The sequence below is a fragment of the Onychostoma macrolepis genome, chromosome 21 (assembly GCF_012432095.1).
Source record: "Onychostoma macrolepis isolate SWU-2019 chromosome 21, ASM1243209v1, whole genome shotgun sequence".
NCBI classification, from domain to species: Eukaryota; Metazoa; Chordata; class Actinopteri; order Cypriniformes; family Cyprinidae; genus Onychostoma; species Onychostoma macrolepis.
In genome coordinates this window covers 9,084,648-9,112,063 of record NC_081175.1, presented here as the reverse complement: position 1 = coordinate 9,112,063, position 27,416 = coordinate 9,084,648, and the positions used below count along the sequence as shown (strand labels likewise).

Sequence of the window (27,416 nt, the reverse complement as noted above, 5' to 3'; positions counted from 1 at the left end):
AACACAGCTGGACTCAAATGAAGGTGTAGAACCATCTCAAGGATGATCAGAAGAAATGGACAGCACCTGAGTTAAATATATGAGTGTCACAGCAAAGGGTCTGAATACTTAGGACCATGTGATATTTCAGTTTTTCTTTTTTAATAAATCTGCAAAAATGTCAACAATTGTGTTTTTGTGTCAATATGGGGTGCTGTGTGTACATTGAGGGGAAAAAAATTAACTTAAATGATTTTAGCAAATGGCTGCAATATAACAGTGAAAAATTTAAGGGGGTCTGAATACTTTCCGTACCCACTGTATAGAGTACAGAGGTTGCGTTAGACTTTAACATTGTCCGTCATTTTGACAGACAGGGTCGTAAAAAATCTGTCAATCTATTATTACCTGTCATTTTAATTTTCATATTTTAATTGTAAAAACAAATTTAACTGCTTTTATTTTTGTTCACAATTTCATTTTAATAATCAACCTAGAGGACGAGCATATAGGCTTATGCATTTATTTATTTATGAAGAGAACAGATGAACAGAGACTGTGCATCACCTTTCATGTTCAACACACCCTGCAGTGACAGCTGAGGCCGCTAAAAACAAAATGTGCTAGGGCTGGGTAAAAAAAAAAAAAAAGATTTTTCATTTTTAATAGATTCTCATTTTTATGAACCAATCTAGATTCTTAAATCCCAATCGATGCTGTTTTCATTTAATAAATGCACAGTACATAGAGTATGGTGCGCCTCCAGTAAATCGCAATAGGCTAAGCTTTGTGCATTGATATGAAATACAGTCTCAGATTTCAAATTATGTTCATTTTATTAGAAAATTCAAGCGATAAATACCGTTTTGGCGCTCTTTAATGTGATCTGTGTAGACACCTCAGATCAATCGATTCAATTTACTATACTCGCCTGTGCATAATCAAAGGCATAGCAAAAGACTAGTGAGTTTTATTTTTGTTCTGGAGCTGATGATCCCGCGCTCTGTTGCCTCACTGGAGCGCACTCGCCACCAACTGGACAGGGGTGGGAATTACCCTGTTATAATAGATCACCCTCAGTGTAATCTGCCAAAGTGACGGACGGCCTTCAGATTTTTCTGTCACTGCTAAAAAAAATTTTTTAATTTTTAAAAAACCGAAGAATTTTCGGTTAACGCGACCTCTGATATAGTAGATTTTTCTTTGTATTTTGAATGGTAAAATATTATGGTTTCCACAAAACAAAGCAGCACAACTGTTTTCTATATTGATAATCAGAAATGTTTCTTGAGCAGAAAATCAGCATATTAGAGTGATTCCACTGAACACTGGAGTAATGATGCTGAAAAATCAGCTTTGAATAACAGGAATAAATTATATTTTAAAACGCATTCAATTATTAAAGTTATTATAAATTTAAATTTCACAATATTACTTTTTTTATTGTATTTTTGATCAAATAAATGCAACCATTGTAAGCATAAGAGACTTCTTTCAAAAACATCTTAATGATCCCAAACTTTGACTGGTAATGTGTTTTAAATTAACCATACAAATTGACAATGATGCAATGATTATACTCTTGGATATGTGAAAAAATCTACATAATTTAAACCGTATTACTTCTATATTATTTCTTGCTGAAATCAGCATATTTGTGATATATGCCCCCTTAAAATTGATTTCCAATGTTTTGCCCTAATATCATAAAATGTTTGCATATTTTTCATATCAAATTCTTAAATTTCATTAATGAGTTTACATATGTATTGAAAATTTACAACTGCATGAATAATGCATGAGCTTAGTGTTATAAATAATTTTGGTCACACTTTATATTAGGTGGCCTTAACTACTATGAACTTGCATCAAAAAATAAGTACAATGTACTTATTGTGGTCATATTGTATTGCAAAACACTTTTGCTGCTATTGAGGTGGGATATGGGTAAGGTTAGGGACAGGTTTGGTGATTTGGGTAGGTTTAAGGGTGGGTTAAGGTGTAAGGGATGGGTCAACAGTGTAATTATAAATTTAATTACAGAAATTAATTACAGATGTAACTACATATAGGTATTTTAAAAAATATAAGTACAATGTAAAAACATGTACACAATAAGTGCATTGTACCAAATGATTAATTTAAATGCAAGTACACAGTAGTTAAGGTCACCTAATATAAAGTAGGACCATAATTTTTAATATACAAATATGAAAAGTTGGAAAAAATGCAATGATACCTTAAAATATGAGAGTAAATCGGCAGTAGTGGTAGGGATGCTCTGATACTACTTTTCCAGTACTCGACCGATACTGATACTTTTATTTTGGGAACTTGCCGATACAGAGTACTGATACCGGTATTTTAATTGTATTTGTAAATGTTTTAAATATTGGGTACAGAAACCAAAAAGATATGTATAATGTAGTGCTGTCAAATGATTAATCGCGATTAATCACAGTTAAAATAAAAGTTGTTGTTTACATAATGTGTGTGTGTACTGTGTACATTTATTATGTATATATAAAAGACACACAGCATATATTTTAAAAATATTTACGTGTATATTTATATTCATATAAATTATATCATATACAAATATATTTAATATAAACGTAACATTTCTTAAATATATACATGCATGAGTGTGTATTTATATAATAAATACAAGTATACGTACATATGTAAACAAACTTTTATTTTGGATGCAATTAATCGCAATTAATCATTTGAACGCACTAGTATAATGTTAGTTGGTTAACTTCATTTATCAAATAGATATATCCTTCAGTTATTTTCACACTTAATTATGCCCATTAAAATGTATTTTACAAGTTTTAGTTACTTTCACTGTTAATTTTTTGCTCTATGCAACCCTCTACATTGCGAGTAAATCACATGCATGCGTGACTAAATCTTCACTCTGGACGACTAGATGTGTAATATTAGCCAATGGCTAATAACTTCTCAGATTTTGCTTGCCAGTGTGTGAGTTGGAGGCTCAGTATAAGTTTAGCACAGATATATTTTCATTCGCCGAACACACTGACTGAGCGCTTCAAGAGTTTCACAGTCCATCAAGCAATCTGTCATATTTTTCATCTCAATGGATGTGTATTTGGTGTGCCGTGAACTGGTGTGAAGGTGTACGACTCACCGTCGCACACGCAAAGAAAGACCGAGCGAGATAGTGTTTCATAACATGCAGAATTGACGCGCTACATGTAAATGATATTTTCTGTTGTATTTTCCTATCAAAATAACGGAGTTCCTTTGCAATTCTTCAGCTTTTAAGAACTGTCGGTTTCTCTGGTAGTGGGCGGAGCTAATGCGCAAACGACAATCTCATTGGCTGGCACTCACCTATTATCGTCCCCGTTTTGATTTCAGTAAATCAGTTCGAGTGAACACACAAAACCTGATTAATATTCATGAATCCAGCAGCTCAATCTTTGGTGCATTTTATATTGTTCTTAGTAGAATTCATATAATAATAACAACATTATTATTATTATTACATCATCATCTCAGTATTGTTGTTATTCAAATTTACTTACAGGAACACTGAATGACCAAAAAAGCACCACCACAATTCCTAAGGTCAGATAAAATGACTAATACGCATTTATACATGGTTACCAAGTTTTAATTCTAATTACTAAAGTTTTATTATTAAATACTTGATTACAATAATATTTAATAATGCTTATATAATTATAATGCTTGACTGACTGATGTTAAGAGTGTACTTTCAAATACTTAAAAGGCTGTGCATATAACTATATCTTATCTATCCATCCATCCATCTACATTCCAATCCAATTCAATTGCCAAGGTGTCCGTAGAGGGTTGCTATAGTACATCTTTAATTTAATAGCATTAGATCTGCTCCGTTGCAGTGACTCAGTACTGTAATCACGCATTTGGCTGTAATAATGCAGGGAACCACTCGTTACAAATCTTTCAGAAATATAAATAGCTTTTTTTCATCTGAAACTTTTTATTTACAAAGCGACTAATACAGAAACACTCATCAAGCAAGCAAAACATGCGCAACGCATGCACGTATTTGTATTGGTGCAGAATGAGAGGGACAAGTACAGTACAGCCTAGCGCATTTACACTGGCTGATAGTTTCACGTTCACCATAAAGTCATGTATACTTAAAGTCGCAGTCCGTAAGTTTTGCCTCTTTATCGCCATCTCTGTTTGAAAACCTGGAATTGCAGGTCTGTGCAGAATTATCTTCCTTGCCTGGGGTTGTACTCTGGCACGGCTCCAGCCCGGATTAATCTAATGTTTTGTTCTGACTAGTGTTGTCACGGTACCAAAATTTCTGTATTCGGTACCAATACCAGTGAAAATCCACGGTTCTCGGTACCAATTTCGGTACCAAAGCAATACACAAAAACATGCTAATTAAAAAAACACTATTTCACACTATAAGTCAAACAAAAATAAAATTTACAAAAATCAATGCCATTCTTTATGCTTATTTAAAATAGTATTTCAAGTTTTTCCACAAGTAATAAAAGTATGGAAAACTGTAAACAAGATTCACCCAAATTTAATTTGTCTTTTAATTAATGAAATTTAAACATTTTATTTTTTGGTAGGCCTAAATAAAGGGGGGTTACTATTAAAATTAAAATATGGAAGAAATATTGTGCGATTATTTATTAAAAAAATTACGTTTTATTAATTTTTTAAACAGTAGTAGTAGTAGTAGTAGTAGTAGTAGTAGTAGTATCACATACATTCTACTAATAGTAGCCTAATATATTTCTGGGACAATGTCTAAACCGAACTTTTATTTTGACGGGTTGCCGTGAATACCTACCTTTTTGTGTGTATATGATATGACGCTGGTTTTACTCAAATGAAACAGTAAAATGCTCGTGAAGCGACTCTCAGAGCAGTTCTGGAGATGTTGTTTATGTATTTATGTCCTCATTTAGACGGCAGACGCTGAATTTACCTCGACAGCGTATGTAACAAAACCGCGCGTCTCTGCCATTCATTCATTCAAACTGAGACTCGCAGAACAACTTCTTGTCTTTTGACAACACTAGTTCTGACCAACTGAGGAAAAAAGCATTACAATAAATCACGCTACCAATGGTAATTAAATCTAACAATCGGTTAGCTCATAATCACATCTAACCATGCAAATTATTATACTTTATTCTCAAATTATTGATGTTAACAACATCAGCATTGCGTGACAATGAGTAGGCTATAGTGTGTATTAACATGTAGATTTCAATTTCTGTACAGTCTAATCTCTAATTGTCATACCATTCGAATTTCGTATTAACCCTCTAAGCGCCAAAGTCGCAAAATTGAGACAAGACGTCATACTTCATTAAACGGACTGTAGTTCCTAATATAGTGTAATATCTCATTTGTATTCCCTACCACTAGATGGCAGACATGTAGTACTTCGATTCTAGACCAAAAGTGTTCGAGGAAATAGCAGAGCAAGTGAGCTATCGTGTCATTGATGCGGAAGCAGTTCAGTTCATAGCGTCTGAGTAAATTGTGAGATTTGTGAGAGAAAGTTGCCAAATGGCTATAAAAAGTTATACCGTGAGGATGTGTTGCAAATGTTATTCGCCGATTCTGACTTTGAAGGGGAATATTTGCCTTTTGGAAATGACGATCGACCGTCTAATGATCGCCGTAAAAGGCGAGAGTGTTCACGAAGCACCATCAAGTGATCATTTCGAGCCTTTGCCCAACGGGGATGGGGGTGACAGGGGTGGACATGGTCTTCGTGTCCATAGGAGAGGCGTCGCGTTGCTGATGATCGGCCAGATTGCATCTTTTTTTCTGATCGCGCGTGCTCAAAGGGCCGCCGGCAGACAGTGTTGGGTAGGTCTGTGCGCTGTGCCATACAATGAGAGGTACCATACTCTCAAGAACTATAAACTGTCACCTAGATACCTGACTGGGCAGATAGCTAGTCAACTGATCAAAAAATAGGCACATGTATTTTACTATGGCACAGTAATATAGTAATAATTTACTACTTTCTCTTGTTTTACTGTTGATTTCCTCTTTTCCTGATCATTTGGAATGAGGATAAAGAGACAAAAAAAGAAAAAAACAAAAACAAATGCAAATAAGTTCAAACAACCATTCAATATCTATTATTTCCTGAATATTACTGATGAACTGATCAAAAAGTAGGCTACTGTTCACATGCGTTTTACTACTATATAGTATAGTAATATAATAATTTAGTACTTTCTCCTGTTTTATTGTTGGTTTCCTCTTTTCTGATCATTTGGAATGAGGATAAAAAGACAACGATGTCAAAAACAAAAAAAAACCATGCAAATAAGTTCAAATATCAATTCAATATCTACTATTTCCTGAATATTATGAAATTCAAGAGGGCCGCCCCCTGATGACATCATAATATGTAAATTAGATTAGTATATTTACACCCCATATAAACTTTAGGTCATGCCCAACATTTTTCTAATTTACAGTAATTTACCCCTTTCTTTAAGCCCTTTCAAGCCACAAGCTTTTGAAATCTTGATGTCAAAATCCAGAATCCAGCATTTTTCCAAAAAAGCCCTGGCGCCTAAAGGGTTAATACATTTTTAACCCAAAAAGCAAACTATGCTCCCTTCGAACTGGTTGTCTTCAAAATACAAATATTTTGTAATCCCAGGCTATCTGTAATCAGAAGCACATTTAAAACTGGAATATAATTTAATTTCATTCACATGTGTTTCATAAACACAATCGTTTCTGGATTACAATCCACCACCAAAATGATACATTTAATGAGAAATGAGCTGTTGTGAGAAAAGACTATAAACGAGCCGCCACCTGCAGGATCCTCACATGCGATAGCCTACTAGCCAGGACAACTTTATTTTTTTTTCCAGACGTGACGTAATGACGCAGTGCCATGCTCGAATTTCCCACGAAAACCTACCCGTACCACTCAAATTAGAAAACATTATTATAAGCTAACCATTGTGAATCGGGATAAAGTAGGGTGATAGTTCTGAACACTGGCAGGTTATGTACTTACTCAAATATTGATTTCAGATCATTTTTAACCCCCAAAAAAAAAAAGTTACGGACTGCAGCTTTAAGGTTGAAAATAAATGTTTATAGTGAATGCCCCTATAAATGCTGTTTTATGTTTACGATTTAGTTTTGAATAATCCAAATGATGCGTGTGCTAAGTGAGCAAACGTCAAAGACCACGCAACAGAAATGCTCTTTCTCTCGCTTTACCGTTAAAGTGTCACTCCACCCCAAAATGAAAATTGTCATTAATCAAATCGAGACGAATTGTTAAAGTCGTTATTTTTGTTTTCTTTGCGCAGAAAAAGTGTTCTCGTCGCTTCATAAAATTCAGATTGAACCAATGATGGCAAATGGACTATTTTGACGATGTCTTTTATACTTTTCTGGGCCTTGACAGTGTTACTTGGCAGTCAATGGGAGAAGTCACGAGCCTTCCGGTTTTCATCCAAAATATCTTAAATTGAGTTCCGAAGACGAACTAAGCTTTCACAGGTTTGAAACAACATGGGGGTAAGTGATTAATGACAAAATTTTCATTTTGGGGTGAAGTAACCCTTTAACACTAGAACCGCCACGGGGTAAATTTTATTCGTGGCTGTTTTTCAAATGTACATAACAGATTTTCAACAAAACATTCAAGTCTTCCAGTCATTGACTTTTACTAAAATTATGTAATTTACAACCCAATATTGTTATAAATTTTGATAAAACCCGATCAAAAAAACTGAGCATTTATACCTACAAGCGCCGCGCGGGTCAAATTTACCCGCTATATAATGCATGTATTTTCGTGCTGTCGTTTTCTTGCCGCTTTTATTGTGTTTTAAGATTGTACATTTCTAGTCAATGCCTTTAACTCACTGATTTAGCGGTTATCAGTTTCATAAATAGTCAAAATGACAAAAAAAAAGGTGATTTATGGAAGGTTGGTATTAAAAACACTAAATGCCATGAGTGATGGAGTCTCATGGTAAGTTATGCGTCCTGGGTCGGCTCAGCATCTGACGGCTCATCTGACAGTGATCCAAACATCATATTTAGATGTTTTAGCCTAACATTAATCATAATTGGTCAAACTTTGGTTTTATTTCATTTTTGTCTTTCCATATTGTTTATTGTTCGCTACGGTGCTGCCATTTATTCTAGTCTGGCCATTTCCTGAAGAAAAAAAAAAACTTACTACCTTTCTAATTTTCTAGCGCGAGCTCACTAGAGCAGATGTGTTTACTCAGTCACGTGAGCACTAAACAGCGCTGTGAGATCCAGTGTGAATTCCTTGAATTCAGCGAACACAAACGACTCTGTGATTTAAACTAGCCAAAGCCAAACAGGAGAAACACTGTGGGCAACAAGACAGTCAGAAGGCTTTTCAATCTACACATCGCCATCATTTACCATGGATTTACAGAAGTAACACTCACTGCACCATGGTATTGTGGCAGAAATGTGGTATATAAGATGGTCTATACAGGTGATGGAGCACATAGGTGGGCCAGACAGTCCACACAAATAACATTTAATCTTGTTCATTGAGGAAACTACGTGGGAGGTCCTAACAGTTGTCCCACAGACAGAACTTTGGGTTAAGATTCCTTAAAGACAGACCAGCTAACAATCGCTGTTAAAGAACTGTTACACTACTATCGTGAATAAATTCTTCTCCCTGCAAGAGCTCTAGTCAAGCTTACTTATTTTATGTATTAGAGAAATTTAGTAAATTGGTGAGCTACCAAAATGACTGCTCAGGCAAATACAGCAAAATCTAATTTCAGCAACACTGTGTATCAATGCAAAAGGAAAATTGCCCATTTTAGATAATGTAACTGCTCTCCATTTTAAATCACCTCTTGCATTTAGTTTAAATGGTTCTGCAGTGTAAAAGTTATTACACAAACATTCCATTAAATAATTTAATTACACTCTTAAAGACAACACCTAGTGAAATTGTGTGAAAAAATTAAATTTAAAAAGTGAAATTTATCATTTAAATGAAACATTCAATGAAAAAAAGGGAACAATAGAATTATAACATCTATGAAGAGCTTCTATGAAAGCAGACCTTCTCCTGGTGTCTCTGTTCCATTTCTACCAGTTGACTCTGATGTTCCATATCCATGGCAGACATGAGCTTGCGCTCATCACACAATATCTTCTGCATATCCAGCAGATTGGTCTTTTCCTGCTTCAGCTCACTCTCCAGCTTGGCATTAGCAGCCTTGGAGGCTACAACCTGAAATAGGTGCACAAAAATTAGTCAACCTTATTACACGACTGTACAAAACATATAGCTCCATAAAACAAACCAATAATGTGTTCTGTGTGAATGGTAGCAAGTCTACTACTAAGTACTGTGACTGACACACTTGATAATTGGACAAAATTGAAGCTTATCTGAATAATTTTAATTTTTTAGTTCAACTTTTGGATTCAATTGACATTCCTATTTTTACACTTCTGGCATTCATCAAACTGCAAACTACTGAAACTCCAATTTAAAAAGCCCCAAGAAGCCATGGTTTACAGTGATTTTACAGCTAAGCTTTTTTATAAATCACTAAACCATGGCTTCAAGAGGCTTACTGCTTTTATAAAATGGATACTTCATAAGAGAAGGTTTTATAAAAAAAAACAAAAAAAAAACAACAGCAACAAGAATGGTTGCCAAGCAACACAGACACAATAGCAATATACTGATGTAGGATTACAGGTGTGTTTATAGCGAATTTTATGACCTCTTTGAATGTGGCTAGGCTTTTTTTCCATTTAAATTTAATGCACGTTTTTTTCCCCGACATAAAAACATTCCTTTAATTTATATTTTAATGAATAAAAATTAAACAAATCTTATTTTTTGGAAAATAAAGGGGATCTAATATTGATAACATTGAAGACATCGTATGATTATTCCTTAAAGATAAGGTTTTAATAGTAGTAGTCTATTACGTTCTGCCCAATGTCTTCAAGTGAAACCGAACTTTTATTTTGACGGGTTGCCGTGAATACCTTTACATTTCTGTGTATATATGATATGAGGATAGTTTTTCTCAAATGAAACGGTCAAATACTCATGAAGTGACTCTCAGAGCAGTTCTGGAGATATTGTTCGTGTATTTATGTCCTCATTTAGTGAGGCGGCAGATGTTAATATCGCCGCAAGCGTCACGCGGGCTTCTGTATGAGTAGTGAACAAACCCGCGCGTCTGCGCCATACATTAACACAGAGACAGGCAGAAGTCATATTTAAAGGGGTGGTTTACCGCGATTTCACTTTTTTCATTTTAAATAGTGTGTAATGTTGCTGTTGGTGCATGAACAGTATCTGCAAAGTTGAGGCGCTGAAAGTTCAATGTAAGCGGAGATATCGTCTTTTAAAAAATCAGGAAGTTTAATGCCTACAAAAACGACTCCTATGGGACTACAACGAGATACTTCCCGGGTTGCATACGTAAAAAACCCATCAAACCCCTCCCTCCGGAACATGCAAAAAAGGGGGCAAGGCCATGTTCTGCTGCTTTGTCGAAGAGGAAGAGTTATAGTGGAGAGTTGTAGCCATGCCGTCGAAACGGTGTTATTTTCACCCAGCTGTCAGGTCTTCTGTGTCCGGGCTTCCTACGGACGCTGTAGTTCATCAGCAATGGTTAAAATTTATGTTTGATCATGTTCCTGACAATTACAATCCTAATTTAGCTCTCTGTGCTGCGCATTTTACGGAAGACAGCTTCCAGAATCTACACGAGTTCAATGCCGGATTCACACAGAAACTATTACTAAAACATGGAGCAGTTCCAACTTTAAAACCAGAGGCAGCAGTTGGGCCACAACCTGTAAGTAAGATTTCATAATTTTAAATGTATTTGCACGTATAAATTCAGACGTAATGTTTTAGTTTTATCAAGGACGTAAACAAACGCCAACGCTGGCTTTAGTAGCCAGTTAGTTAAATGCTATTTCGTGTCTATGACAAACGCGTACAAATATTTTGGACCCAAATTTGTAATTATGTACTAATTTTGTAAATGTATTTTCCATGTATACTTTATGACGTAATTTTTCGATTCGATCAAGAACGTAAACAAGCCAACGCTGTTTGGTTATAGTAGCCAGTTAGTTCGATGCTATTTTGTGTGTATAAGAAAAACGTGTACAAACTTCAAAAATTGATATGTAAATCACAACAGCAAACTTCCATTCAGAAACGTTTGTAAGAGCCGTGCTTGCGGAAGTTCTGCTTGACTCTCTTCATTACTGCTTTCTGGGTCTGATTCTGGCTCAAACTGATACGGCAATATTGACACCATTATTTACATTTGACCGGAGCACATGCAGCGGTCGCCCGTGAAGGTAATGGGCGTGAAGTTTCCAGACAATGTGCAGTACGCAGTTTAGCCAATCACAACACACCGGCCCAGCTGACCAATCTGAGCCCACTGCCTGTTTCTGAGGGAGTGGTTTCAGAGAATCAGGAAGTCAACCGGTCGTTCAAGTGACAGAGGAGAAAGCGGCTTACAATAAAGGTGAAATATGAAAAATAAGGCGTTTTTTAACAAACGAAACACAAAGACATGTTATATTGCACCCCATAAACAATCAAGCAAAGAAAAAAAGCAGTAAACCACCCCTTTAAATAGTCGTTTTGCTGCTTAATATTTACAAATAGGTGTAACACAAATGTGCTCACTTCTGTGTGCGCTTGTGTGCGTGTGTGTGCGCTTGTGTGCGTGTGTGTGTGCGCTTGTGTGCGTGTGTGTGCGCGCTTGTGTGCGTGTGTGTGCGCGCTTGTGTGCGTGTGTGTGCGCGCGCGCTTGTGTGTGTGTGTGCGCGCTTGTGCGTGTGTGTGCGCGCGCTTGTGCGTGTGTGTGCGCGCGCTTGTGCGTGTGTGTGCGCGCGCTTGTGCGTGTGTGTGTGCTTGTGTGTGTGTGTGTGCGTGTGTGCTTGTGTGTGTGCGTGTGTGTGAGAGAGAGAACCGGGGCGGAATCCGCTGTGCGCGCGGTACAGAGAGCGCGACCATGTAACGTAGAGACAGAAATTACATGCCGTCGTGCAAATAAGATAAATAACATAAGGCTATTTAGTTTGTTTAATAAAGAACAAGGTATAGACCTGTTCTAGAGGGAAGGTAACATTGAATGACTTCTTTGTGGTCTGGCGCTATAGAGAAAATAAAATTAACTTGACTTTCAAGGTGTGTGTGTGTGTGTGTGTTGTGTGTGTGTGCCCTCTAAAATAATGGTAGGGGAAACACTGACATTTGTGTGTGTGTGTGCGCTTGTGTGTGTGCGCGCTTGTGTGTGTAGGGAAGGGCCAGATAGCCCTTCAAACTACGATTTTTCAGGACCACACTTCAAACGAAGGGGTATGAATTATTATCTCCGTGTAAACTGGCTCCAGCGGCAACATGACTGCCCGAGTGAACAAAAAGAACCATATAAGCATTAAGGTATAGGCATTAATAAAATCTTTTTAATGAAAAGTAATCATTTGTTTTGTGTTACATTCAATCATGTATTCATATTTACGGTCATGTTATTCAAAGAAATGTTTGGAAAAAATTGCTAAAATTTGCTAACGTCATATTACAGACTGCACAATAGTGTCACAACATTTTCATGTCTGATCAGGGCGATAACCATCATAGACATTGAGGGGGGGGGCTAGTCCCCCAATAATTAGAATTCACTAGATTTTTCTCTCAAATACTTATTGCCAATTCGAGAAAGAGCGAGAGAGAGAGCGCGAGCGACTCAATGTATCTTTGAAAAAAACAAAACAAAAAAAACAAATGGATATATTCTGATATGTATCATATTTCAAAAAAACTCCCAACACTTTTCTCCTCCAACTTCAAAATCTTACTACATTAATGTTTTACCTTTTTTTTTTTTTTTTTGTAGAAGGGTTTGACCCTCCTTGCACATTCACTTTGTAAACACTGGGTCAGTGCTTCTTCAGCGATGTAGGATGATTTTGAAGTTGGAGGAGAAAATCAGTTGGGAGTTTTTCGACATACCCTAACGGTCAAGTGTACGTTTTGATAGTTTGTTTTTCAAATTGAAAAACAAACTAAGCAGTTCAAAAAAAAGAAGAAAAAAAAAAGATTTTGGCTCGATTTTCATTTTTTTTGGTTCACGGGTAGAAAACGGATAAACAACTTCAAAATTAGTTTTCCCCTTGTGGGCAGTCATGACGCCCCTTTCCGCCGATTGGCCAACCAAATCTGAGCCTGTGACGTCATCCTCAGTTCGTTCAGCAAAGTAATAGTCCTCTGCTGCTGCACAGGGCAGGTCCTAGATCGGGCTTTCTTCTGTGCAACCTAACACGTTTCGCAGAAATATTTATTTCAGAAATTTTAATTAGCACCCAGCCTGTTTTATTTAGCTGTGCGTGTTGTTAAATCTGTATGGTGACGCTGCGCTACCCATAGACTGCAGAACAGATGAGAAGCACAGATTTAAAAAAAAAAGAAAAAGAAATAGATATAGGGGGGGTCCCCAGGCATGCACAACTTATTTATTTGGGATTACTTTGAAAAGAAAATAACCTGTTTCTAAATATTAATTAACACCAGTGTTATGGTTCAAAATACAGTCTCGCACATTTAACAAGAAAGGATGTCGATGACGTTCAGCATGTGTAGCTCTTATTTATCGTTAATGTTTGATCTTTACATCTTCCCCCATCTTTTAACCAAAATATTAACAAAACGAATAAGACATGGCCTGTAGGCTACCCGAGTTGTAACACAAATAAATTATATAAAGACCTATGGATTTTCCCCTTACTGTAAAAGACATGCTTAGTTTTTGGTTCATTAAAACTGGCTAAACCTTAATTAACAAAATGACTAAGACTGATTACATCCGCGTTAAAACAAACTTTTTCCCCATTAAAACAAACGCTCAGTTTGTGGTCCATTATTAATGAAAAAAAAAAAAAACTCACTTATAGGCTATTAAACAAATAAATATATATCTTTTATATTAACAAAAGCTCTGCGCATTTGCCGGAGTCGCTATGGTCCTGTCAATCTTGTGCTGCGGCTCGTGCTGTATGAAGCAGATGCTTGTCTGCTGTCCAACTCAACTAGGCTACATTATGTTAGGCGGCAGGCCTATTGTATAAAAATCGGTGGATGGCCGAGCACACCGGCACAAACCTTAAAGGGTTAGTTCGCCCATTTAAGACATGAAGTTGTATGCAATCCTTACCAGCACTATAGTGCATACACACTGACCCACCCTTTAGTCACCTCCTGGTCAGAGTTCTGGCCGCTGGAAGTTTTCAAGATAGTACTCGGTTGGTTTCGGGGCCTCAAAACTGTGCGTTTTCGTGAAAAAATTATTTGCGTTGCAAAGCTTGATTAATTTACATCACAAAAACACGCCTGACAAAATTCATACCTCAGTTTTAATCTGCACTATTTTCTTTCCATTTCTATCAATCCGCTGCTGTCAACGCCAACAGTGCTAAAATTGGTTTCGTCATCAGAAGTTTCGTAGTCAGACATGTTGTCAGCGGTCGGCGCTATCAACAGCTGATCTGAACGCGCGCACTGTTGACGTTGACAGCAGCGCGGATTGATAGAAATGGAAAGAAAATAGTGCCGATTAAAACTGAGGTATGAATTTTGTCAGGCGTGTTTTTTGTGATGTAAATTATTCGAGCTTTGAAATGCAAATACTTTTTTCACGTAAAACGCACAGTTTTGAGGCCCCGAAACCAACCGAGTACTATCTTGAAAACTTCCAGCGCCAGAACTCTGACCAGGAGGTGACTAAAGGGTGGGTCAGTGTGTATGCACTATAGTGCTGGTAAGGATTGCATACAACATGTCTTAAATGGGCGAACTAACCCTTTAAGAGTTAGTAATTTATCTATCTACTTATTTATCAACATGTTACTAGGCGTCAAAGGCTGTGCACACTCATAACAAAAATCCTGGTTAAATGCAACATTTCCGCAGCTATGATTAGCCTACAGTAAAAATTCAATCCACCCTCAGCCGATTTGCATTTACAGTAGGCTATTTGCAATGACCATCCCATGTCCAAAACTGAGCGTACTGTCTAAAAGTGCTCGAATTGAGGAACGCAGGCTCCCTCTAGTGGTACGCAGAGGAATCACTGAATTAAATATAAATTGTTAAAACACTTTTAAAAGGTTTGCAAGGTTGCTAAATGATGCCTGTTATTTATTTTTTTTGATCAAGTACTGTAAATTGTTTACTTTACATTTAAGTACAGTACAGTTTTTATTTAACCACTTATGTACAGTGCATTTTAATTTAATCATTTAAGTTTTTTTATTTACCTGTATGTAAGCACAGTGCAGTGTTAATGTTCAAACTGTTTTTACAATGTTTAAAGTGGCCGACAATAATAAACATTCTTATTAGGAATAAAACACCCTCGTTTTTGAACTGTGCATAGCTGTAGCTGAAGGCCTACTACGCTACTGTATTTTAATGTTGTTATTATGGTGGTACTTGGAGAGCCAAATATTTTCTGAGGTGGTACTTAGTGTAAAAAGCTTGAGAACCACTGCTATAGGGGGTCCCCTTTTTGAAGAGGCTGGGAGTTGTTATGTTAGTGTTGCTATAGGCTATAGCATAATATTTATAAGAACAGGCTTTTGAGTTCATCAACAATATATACAAAAAGATACATAGTCAATGCAATGTTAGGCTATATAACAACGAGAGATAAGCTATTGTTCGTCTTTTTAATTGCTTAACCTAATTAATATTTGATATGATTTCCAAATACATTGAAATATCTAAAAAAAAAAAAAAAAAAAAAAAAAAGGTAGAAAATAAACTCACTGGAGAGTATCACTGTCAAATTCAGTAGCAATTTATTTGATTATTTAATCTTCATTTACTAATGAAAATTCCAATCTTAGCAATGGCGCTGCTGTCCCTTTGCGCCACCAGGTGGAGATTTCACTAATGAGTTTGTATGACTGCATACTGTATACTTCAAAGAATGTCATGCACAATCATTTTGATTCATTTTCGACATTTTGGGGAGTTTTGATGCCATGAGCCAGTTTTGATGACTGCAATAATCAAATAGACTAATAATTAATTAATGAGTTATAATTACAGACTTGTCACAGCACTCATTTGTAAACCATTTTTGAATAAAAATGTCTGCTAAATGATTAAATGTAGGCTAAATGTATAAAATGTTAAAATTTTAATAATGAAAATTTAGTGCACGTTTCCCGTGTAGGTAGGTAAGACAACAATTCTGACATTGTAGGGACCCCCTACGTCTATTTCTTGTTCTGCAGTCTATGGGTAGCGCAGCATCACCATACAGATTTTTTTTTATAATTTTTTTTTTTATTATTATGCAAGTAAAGAATGTGACAATGTTTACATGTACCAAATACATAACCCCATGGACCAAACATATAACAAGAGAAAGAGAAGAAAAAATAAACAAAAACAAACAAAAAAAAAAAACACTGAGTTTAGAGGGTGACAATATTTACATGTGCCAAACTGTAGAACCACTTGGACAAACAAACATACTGATGGCCAACATTACAAGTCCGTTCTGATTAACTCCGGTATTTGCATTCATATGTCTGTGAGCGTGTGTGTGTGTGTGTGTGTGTGTGTGTGTGTGTGTGTGCATATGCGTTTGTGCGCGTATATGTGTTTGTGCCATTGTATCTAGGGTTGGGGAAGGAAGCATACAACTGAAATAGCATCATAATAGATTAATAACAGATCTTATATCTAGAGTAAATACAGATCTTTTAAATGGAGTAAAAAATAAATAAATAAATATATAAATAGAAATAAATAAAGACTAATAATAATAATAATAATAATAATAATAATAGAGACAACAAATGTTATTAGCAACAATAATAACTATAATAATGTTAATCATAATGATAGTAATAATAAAAATAATGATTTCATCAGAATTGGGGAGGGGTGGAGTACAACGAAGAGGGCAAGTATAAATAATAATATTAATAATATTAGTATTGGATTATATATTAATAAATGTTTAATAATTGGGGGGGAGGGTGCCTCCGATCCCACCGTGGCTACGACATATCAGAACTTAATTCCCCAGCCCATATCTCACCCCAACGGGGGTGCCAGGGAAGGATGCTGCTAGGCAACAGGGCCCAGAAGAATAGGAGAAAGAAAGAGAGAAAAAAAAAAAAAGCACATATACACACATACAGATGTTACTCATCCAGAATAATACTTCTACCGCCACCGTTCCCGCGGAGGTAACATTTAAAAAGTGTATTTGCTGCCTTTTACCGCTAAGTGGCGCTTTAACCACAGACTTTGAAAAGTAAGAATTTGAACGCGTTGGAGCACATTCCCTCGCGTTTTGCATAGCACTCTGCCGAAATTGGTTGCAGTTGGTCTATAATCTAAGATAAACTAGTTAAAATAATTCATATTCACAGAAGGAAATTTAGTACTTTAGTGCGTTTGTTATTCAGAACGAACTCAAGCAGCATAGTAAATGTCAGTGTCACATTACTTCTCACAAATACAAATGTTTAAAATCTACATTTAATTCGTACAATAAACGTTACAGTTTCTACATGTCACGGACCTACTTTGTTATCTGTCCTTATTTAACAGGAACTAGCTACATTAGACAACTCCTGCACATGACATGCCCGAATTAGGAAATCGTAGAATTTTTTTATTTTTATTAATTCCTTCCTTAATTTTAATGAAAATGTGAGCACATTGTATTATTTAATTCCCATTATTAAACAAGAAACGAATAAATAAAACCTGGCCAGGATCTAGCCAAAACAATTAAACAAAATAGCCTATACCGGACAAATTAATAAAACGTCTGTAATTTTAAACTCACAAGGTTTTTCATTATTCAACAAATACATTATATAACGAAATAGTATTCGTAATATAAAAACTAATAAAGGGTACCAAATTTTATTTATCTTTATTCGTCAGGATACAATTCGTTTTTAACAACGAATTTTCGTTTTTAACAAAACATTTACAACACAAGAGGAAAAAGTGTCGCAGAGAGAGAAAAAAAGTAAGTTGTACAAAAAAGCCTGTTAGCTATTTTTATTCGTCTTGTCAAAATACTATAAATTCGTTTGACATTTTTCTGTTAATACAGTAGGAAAAGTGTCGCAGAGAAAAATAAATAAATATGACATCTGTCATTTAAAATTATAGGTTAAGCAAAATATAAACAAAACCGAGTCCGTCCTTCAAGGACAGCGCATCATCCACGCTTTGCTCCATCCTTATTCTGCTGTCACTGATCGACAACCTTCCTGTTCTGTCTGAGGGCCGTACATCACCATCGGTAGCCTGCTCTGAGCATCACTGCGCACAGACCCCGCAAACAAAATACATGTTACCGAGTCGACCGCTACCGCGTTATTCCCGCAGCGCAAGAAATCTGGTCGGTCCCGCAGTTACTGCGTTAATGCAGATCTACTTTGCAGCCCCTACTTCGGAGCTCAACTCTCCCAAACGCCAACCTTCAACTGGAATTACACAAATGAAAATTCAGTCACACTGCTGGAGGCTATTTTTTATTTTTATTTTTTGCTTAACATAATATAGACATGTTCTATCTAAAACAAAAATAATTATAATGTGCAACATTAAGCAGTGTGTTTTCAGCTGCAGAATACACACACGTCTGATAAAGATCTTATTTCAAGTTTTTCCGTGCCAGTGATCCTGCTGACCACAACTGGACGAATTAACTTTGGTTTTGTGTCCGCAAAGCAAGAGAATGGTTAGTCATTAATTTCACTTCATAATAATAAAGGCGTAATGCACCTCAAAAAATTACGTTTATGTATATGTAACCATAACAATTACTGTGTATAACATTAAATCAATGTTTAATTTGTTAACCCGCACCTGGACGCCAGCGCACTAAACGCTCTCTGTTTGCACACATCATTGTTTACGAACAGATTAAATGAAACGTGACAAGTCAGTGAGCAGTAATGGCGTCGGCGCGACGCAGTGCGTGCCGCGTGGGGGATGGGAAATGCTGAATGAATTCTCGCGGGATCCACCCTGCTTGCAGCTCGAGGCAGGGCTGCATCTCGCGGTAGTTTGATGTCGTGGGGGATGGGATCTCGTGAGAAAGTTGTTCATGGGTTCACCCATGTGGGCTCCAGATAAAATGCCTATTTTGAGCCCATGCCCACTCTGTAGCCCATGTGAATCCAAGGTGTTCAGTGCTTGATAATTACAGACCGGTGTGTTGGAGCAGGTCTATAAAATGCCGCTTGCTACCCGACTCCCGAGACAAACTTTCTCTCTCTCTTCTCCTTTACACAGCTGCTGTTGCAGCCATTAAAAAGAGTTCAGTTTTGGTTTTTAATGGCAAAGTGATTATATTTCGTTTCGTTTCTTTAAGTTAATTTAGAAACATGATTGGAACATTTTATGTTTGTTAATTTCAAGTTGTATTTATTATCTTTTTAAATACCATGCGGCCAGCGCCAGACAGTGAGTTGAGCATGTGTTTGATCAGTTTAGCCTTCTCAAATAAACAAGATATGGGACATAAAAAACGTCATGCATTTCACAATATACATTTAAAAATGTCAGATATATGTGTGATAAATATAAAATCGTTTGTGCTAAAGGTGGAAGCTGAAGTGCGCTTTGAAGGACATGGAGGCGCTAGCGAGATCACTTGCGTTTTGTTTTTCTTAAGAATGGAAAATTAAAATGCGCTGTAATTTTTCCTCATAAAAGGTAAGAGTATACATCATTAAAAGCCGCAAATAGTTTTATTTGTGTGCACTCACAATATAAAAAAAATGTGTTGCTTTTTAAAATAAAGAAAACAAACAAGCTCTTGATCTTGAGCAGGAATACTTCACAAAAATTGAACCGAAACTCAGCAAATACTTGCCTCACTGACATAATAAATATATTTATAGAATGCTATAAAATACTACTTTACAACGAAATAATTCAAATCGAAAATTAAAAAGTCTTTCATTAGCCTTTGTAATCTATGAAGATGCATTTCTCTCTAAAGGCGCGTCCAGTGAGGAGATATGGGGAGTAAGTGTGGAGCAAAGTGTGGATGATGTGCTGTCCTTGAAGGACGATCAACTCGGTTTTCCATTTTTAATAGAAAAATGTCAAAGGAATTTAGTATTTTGACAAGATTAATAAAAGGCTATTTTTGTTCAACTTACTACAAAAAGTAAGTTGTACAACTTTTTTTCTCTCTCTGCGACACTTTTTCCTATTGTGTTGTAAATATTAAACGAATGACAAGACGAATAAAATAAATACAATTTTGTGCAGGCTACACTTTTATTCGTTAGCCTATATCTCTCTTTCAGTAGCGGAAATTTAAATGTGAGATTCTGGAAACGAGATCTAAATTTAGTGAGAACGGTCGGGTCAGGAAGAAATTATTCTAATTAAGCAGACAGCTGGTGAACAAAGTGAATAGCGGGAGTGGGTGGGTGAAGGCCAAAAAACCCCCAGCGTGTCAACCGTCCCTTTGCGCCACCTGGTGGTGATTTCGCGAACGACTTTCACATCTGAGTGATTTGTATTTGCCGCGGCGGTAATAGGCATTCTGGTTGACTACCTACTGTACATACATATATATACACACACACACACACACACACACACACACACACACACACACACATACACATATATATATATATATATACAGTGGGTACAGAAAGTATTCAGACCCCCTTAAATTTTTCACTGTTATATTGCAGCCATTTGCTAAAATCATTTAAGTTCATGTTTTTTCCTCAATGTACACACAGCACCCTATATTGACAGGAAAACACAGAATTGTTGACATTTTTGCAGAATTATTAAAAAAGAAAAACTGAAATATCACATGGTCCTAAGTATTCAGACCCTTTGCTCAGTATTTAGTAGAAGCACCCTTTTGATCTAATACAGCCATGAGTCTTTTTGGGAAAGATGCAACACGTTTTTCACACCTGGATTTGGGGATCCTCTGCCATTCCTCCTTGCAGATCCTCTCCAGTTCTGTCAGGTTGGATGGTAAACATTGGTGGACAGCCATTTTTAGCTCTCTCCAGAGATGCTCAATTGGGTTTAAGTCAGGGCTCTGGCTGAGCCATTCAAGTACAGTCACGGAGTTGTGGTGAAGCCACTCCTTCGTTATTTTAGCTGTGTGCTTAGGGTCATTGTCTTGTTGGAAGGTAAACCTTCGGCCCAGTCTGAGGTCCTGAGCACTCTGGAGAAGGTTTTCGTCCAGGATATCCCTGTACTTGGCCGCATTCATCTTTCCCTTGATTGCAACCAGTCGTCCTGTCCCTGCAGCTGAAAAACACCCCCACAGCATGATGCTGCCACCACCATGCTTCACTGTTGGGACTGTTTTGGACAGGTGATGAGCAGTGCCTGGTTTTCTCCACACATACCACTTAGAATTAAGGCCAAAAAGTTCTATCTTGGTCTCATCAGACCAGAGAATCTTATTCAAGTGTTTTTTTAGCAAACTCCATGCAGGCTTTCATGTGTCTTGCACTGAGGAGAGGCTTCCGTCGGGCCACTCTGCCATAAAGCCCCGACTGGTGGAGGGCTGCAGTGATGGTTGACCTTCTACAACTTTCTCCCATCTCCCGACTGCATCTCTGGAGCTCAGCCACAGTGATCTTTGGGTTCTTCTTTATTTCTCTCACCAAGGTTCTTCTCCCCCGATAGCTCAGTTTGGCCGGACGGCCAGCTCTAGGAAGGGTTCTGGTCATCCCAAACATCTTCCATTTAAGGATTATGGAGGCCACTGTGCTCTTAGGAACATGAAGTGCAGCAGAAATTTTTTTATAACCTTGGCCAGATCTGTGCCTTGCCACAATTCTGTCTCTGAGCTCTTCAGGCAGTTCCTTTGACCTCATGATTCTCATTTGCTCTGACATGCACTGTGAGCTGTAAGGTCTTATATAGACAGGTGTGTGGCTTTCCTAATCAAGTCCAATCAGTATAAATCAAACACAGCTGGACTCAAATGAAGGTGTAGAACCATCTCAAGGATGATCAGAAGAAATGGACAGCACCTGAGTTAAATATATGAGTGTCACAGCAAAGGGTCTGAATACTTAGGACCACGTGATATTTCAGTTTTTCTTTAATAAATCTGCAAAAATCTCAATTCTGTGTTTTTCTGTCAATATGGGGTGCTGTGTGTACATTGAGGGGAAAAAAATGAACTTAAATGATTTTAGCAAATGGCTGCAATATAACAGTGAAAAATTTAAGGGGGTCTGAATACTTTCCATACCCACTGTATATACATATATACATACAGGTGCTGGTCATATAATTAGAATATCATCAAAAAGTTGATTTCACTAATTCCATTCAAAAAGTGAAACTTGTATATTCATTCATTACACACAGACTGATATATTTCAAATGTTTATTTCTTTTAATTTTGATGATTATAACTGACAACTAAGGAAAATCCCAAATTCAGTATCTCAGAAAATTAGAATAATTTACATTTGAGTTTCAATTAATGACCATCCCTACAGTATAAATTCCGGGTATCTCTTGTTCTTTAAAACCACATTAATGGAGAAGACTGCTGACTTGGCAATGATCCAGAAGACGAACATTGACGCCCTCCACAAAGAGGGTAAGTCACAGAGGGTCATTACTGAAAGGTGTGGCTGTTTCCAGAGTGCTGTATCAAAGCATATTAAATGCAAAGTTGACTTGAAGGAAGAATTTGGGTAGGAAAAGGTGCACAAGCAACAGGGATGACTGCAAGCTTGAGAATACCGTCAAGCAAAGCCGATTCAAACACTTGGGAGAGCTTCACAAGGAGTGAACTGAAGCTGAAGTCAGTGCATCAAGAGTCACCACGCTCAGACGTCTTCAGGAAAAGGGCTACCAAGCCACTTCTGAACCAGAGACAACGTCAGAAGCATCTTACCTGGGCTGTGGAGAAAAAGAACTGGACTGTTGCTCAGTGGTCCAAAGTCCTCTTTTCAGATCAAAGTAAATTTTGCATTTCATTTGGAAATCAAGGTCCCAGAGTCTGGAGAATAAGTGGAAAGGAACAGAATCCATGTTGATTGAAGTCCAATGTTAAGTTTCCACAGTCTGTGATGATTTGGGCTGCCATGTCATCTGCTGGTGGTGGTTCACTGTGTTTTCTGAGGTCCAAGGTCAACGCAGCCGTATACCAGGAAGTTTTAGAGAACTTCATGCTTCCTGCTGCTGACCAACTTTATGGAACTTTATTTTCCCACAGGACTTGGCACCTGCACACAGTGCCAAAGCAACTAGTATCTGGTTTAAGGACCATGGTATCCCTGTTCTTAATTGGCCAGCAAAATCGCCTGACCTTAACCCCATAGAAAATCTATGGGGTATTGTGAAGAGGAAGATGCGATATGCTAGACCCAACAATGCAGAAGAGCTGAAGGCCACTATCAGAGCAACCTGGGCTCTCATAACACCTGAGCAGTGCCACAGACTGATCGACTCCATGCCACGCCGCATTGCTGCAGTAATTCAGTCAAAAGGAGCTCCAACTAAGTATTGAGTGCTGTACATGCTCATACTTTTCATGTTCATACTTTTCAGTTGGCCAAGATTTCTAAAAATCCTTTCTTTGTATTGGTCTCAAGTAATATTCTAATTTTCTGAGACACTGAATTTGGGATTTTCCTTAGTTGTCAGTTATAATCATCAAAATTAAAAGAAATAAACACTTGAAATATATCAGTCTGTGTGTAATGAATGAATATAATATACAAGTTTCACTTTTTGAATGGAATTAGTGAAATAAATCAACTTTTTGATGATATTCTAATTATATGACCAGCATCTGTATGCATGCATGCATGCATGTATGTATGTATACACATACATATATATACACATATATACACACATATACATATATATATACACACACATAAAACAAACAGGGTGCACTCTGTCTTCTACGTCTCCGCGAACTGCTTTTTGAAACGCGTCACTAAAATGAACTGTAACTCAGCAAATACTTCATACAGAGACATGAGAAATGTATCTATTGAAATCTTGACACGTCTACTGTTAAATGAAGTAAGTCTTAGCGAAAACAAATATTCTGTGATAAAGTAACCTGTATGAAACCAAGGACATGTCCAGTTTTTCCGTCTGTTCTCATTATCTCTAATTAGGTCACGCCCACGAGCTGCTCGCGCTATTGTTATTACAAATCTCCATGCGAGACATGCGGAATGTAAACGCCCACACCACCATAAACAAAGCAGCAACGCGTTCATCTCAGATACTTTTCAGTTTTGGAAGATCACGCTGTGAGGAATAAGCCTTGTATTTACCTCAGAAACGCGCTGAGAGGAAAAAGCTTTGTTTACCTCACAAACAGAACGCGAGCGCAGCTGGAGCCGGCGGAGGAGATATTTTATACTGAGTAAGTAATGTTTCTTATTGGCAATCGATAAGGTGTTGTGACAAAGTTGAACGCATTTACTAGGTGAACTTTTGGCAAAATATAACTCCAGAATAAAATGTGTGAAATCGAGTGCAACATTTTGAAATATGATAGGCAACCTTTCATTGCATTTAAATGTTGCACGACGTGAGGATAGTTATATGTTCTATAAACAATGATATAAAAGTAATGTCTACGAAAGTTTAGACCAATCTTTACTATGAAGTAGCCTACTCTGTTTGCAAATACCTGCTCAAACATGTTTATAATAAGCTTAACAATAATTTAGTTTCTCAGTTATAAAATGTTTTTGTATTGTATGATAATACATGCAAAGCATGTGTGCATCTATGTTATAAAATCAGGTGGGCAATATTGGTGATTGCTAATGTAATAATATAGTTGCTCCTGATAAGCCTATCAACATGCTCACTAATTTATTTATTAATATTGTTTGGGGGGGTGCTTTATATTTATTATAATATATAGGCCTACATATTGTTACTATTCAAAATAAATAATGTACTGTTTTTGCTGTACTTTGGATCAAATAAATGCAGGCTTGGTGAGCTGAAGACACAAAAAAAAAAAAAAAACAACCACATTACAAATCTTACTGTTTAAATAATTTGACTGGAAGTGTATGTCTTGTCACCATGTTTGCTTTGTCTTTGTCCGTTCATTGTGTTGCTCACTTCTGTTTTGTTTTCTCATGCAGTTTCTGCCGTCTCCCGTTTTCCTGGGTTCCAGTTTACTGCCACTGTTTTGGATATTGCACCCACGATGTCTTGACTCTTCTGTTGTTTATTTGTTTGTTTGTTCCTAATAAACTGTTTAACTGCACTCGCAAGTGAATCTCAAGTTATTTTATGTGATAGTTATATGTATACACATTTCTTTTTTCCTCACATTCTTTCTTGTAACTCTTCTCTCTCAGTCACATACCTGACTCAATGGCTCATTATGGAGCTCATTATGCGGGCCTTTGTCTTCTCAGGTGAGAGTCACAGCATTATCCAGGATAGTTCACGCCCTCTCGCATAGACCCTTTCTACTCAAAAAGTGACTTAGAAAATTTAAATCAATATATTGTTTTCCCTGAATGAGTGAGTTAGATTATTTTCAGATCATTTTGAAGCAAATATTCTAGGCTACAAGATCCAGTACTCAAAAGTCTTGCGAACAAATGTTCTCTATGTGTTTTATGGCCTTATTTCAGTTACTTTAAAATTTTAGTTTTTTTCTAACCACGCATAAACGTTTTCTCAAAAACACAATCACGTACGTACATGCTGCTCACATATTATTGTAGCCCAGTTTGTGCTGAATACAGTGTTTTTAGACTTTAGCCATTAAAATGTTTATGAGCAACTGAAAAAGCACAAATGTCAGGGCATGTCAAAACTTCTCCGAGGCCCCAAAACACCCTCAGACCCCAGAGGGTTAAAGAGGCAAACAGACAGAGGAAATGCTCATAATACCAAATCTCAGGCCCTCTTCAAATAAGTACAAGCTAGCAAGGGAAGGAATAAATAAAGTTTTTTTTTTTTTTGAAGTTTAGGATGAAGTCAAGTGGTGTCGAAAGAGATGAGTTGTCGCTTGAAGGTTGACAGGGATCCAGTATTCTGGATTGGGGTGGGAAGATCATTCCACCAGCCAGGAATGGTGAACGTTCTGGAGAGTGATTTTGAGCCTCTCTCTGATGGTACCATGAGGCATCGCTCACTAGCGGATCTCAGAGGGATGTAGATTCGTAATAGTGAGTGGAAGTAGGCGGGTGCTGAGCCTGTGACTGTTCTATATGAGCATCATTGTCTTGAACTTGATGCGAGCTGCAACCGGTAGCCAGTGCAAGGAGATAAGGAGAGGTGTAACATGGGCTCTTTTGGACACGTCTATCAGAGTCCCACTTTTAATCAGTCGAAACTGTAGCTGTCCTGTTTTAGGTAGCAATGTCATAGCCAAGGTCATAAAAGAAAATGCCAGTCAGAACGAAAAAGTTGATGTTTCTACTATTCTGGAAGAAGCTTTAGGCGTCAGTGTGCATCTACTGTAGAAGCATTAGTGTTGGCCCTTCAGCAGGTAGCTCTGGCTAAGACATCACAGCACAATGTCCGCATTGGTAAGAAAGGTGTAACAATACCCACTGGACAGATTCGGGAATCATTGTAATGTGACAATCGGGTGCGGGTTAGGTTGGTTATCTAAATCAGAGAAAAATATAGGTGCAGGTGGGTGGCGGGCGGATAATTTATTTGAAGCAGCGGTTTAGAGTGACGTTTGAGCTCTGACGTTTGACATTTTACTCTGATTTAGATAACCGACCCGACCCGCACCCGATTGTCACATTACAATGATTCTAATTAGACTAATTCTTAGTTTTGCATGATGATATGATGAATGGATGGTTAATTTTTAACAGCAGATTCAGTGATGTGAGCAGATCTGCGCATCACGTCTGCCGCGCATTACGGCTCCAACGCGGCCACCAGAGCTGATCACGGTCGCTCTAGTCAAGTCAATGCTTGTTTATACCCATAGATATGTATATAGGCCTATATTATACCAGTCACGCCGCGGCACATTTCAGAAGCATCCCAGTATCTCGTGGTCTCCTGAATCCAGTTGTTTCGCTCCTGATGTGATTTGGCACCACGTGAAGGACGGAACAAAACGTCATCGGAGCCGTAAGGGGTAACGGTAACGGGCTAATACAATGACAATAGGCTGCTTTTAAATAAACATTTAATTAAAAGTTCTTTGGCCAGATTGTAGTCTACACTTTCTTAATAGCATAAACACACGCTTTATTCCATTCAAACTTTATCTGGAATGTCACTGTATCTGACACTGCAAGTTCCCGAACAGGCGAACGCACAAAAATGAAATCTGTGTGTCTGTCTGCCTGATGAAAAA

At 37.3% G+C, this 27,416-nt stretch overlaps 1 protein-coding gene across 2 annotated transcripts in view; it reads right to left on the bottom strand.

Annotated features, from left to right (window-relative positions):
* The window catches only part of kif4 (kinesin family member 4), a 136,697-nt gene that overhangs the window by 28,701 nt on the left and 80,580 nt on the right, over window positions 1–27,416 (bottom strand). For both annotated transcript variants that reach the window (XM_058757936.1, XM_058757935.1), the window contains exon 24: window positions 9,095–9,265. In XM_058757936.1, the coding sequence (XP_058613919.1) occupies window positions 9,095–9,265 (171 nt within the window). The remainder of the gene's footprint in view (window positions 1–9,094; window positions 9,266–27,416) is intronic.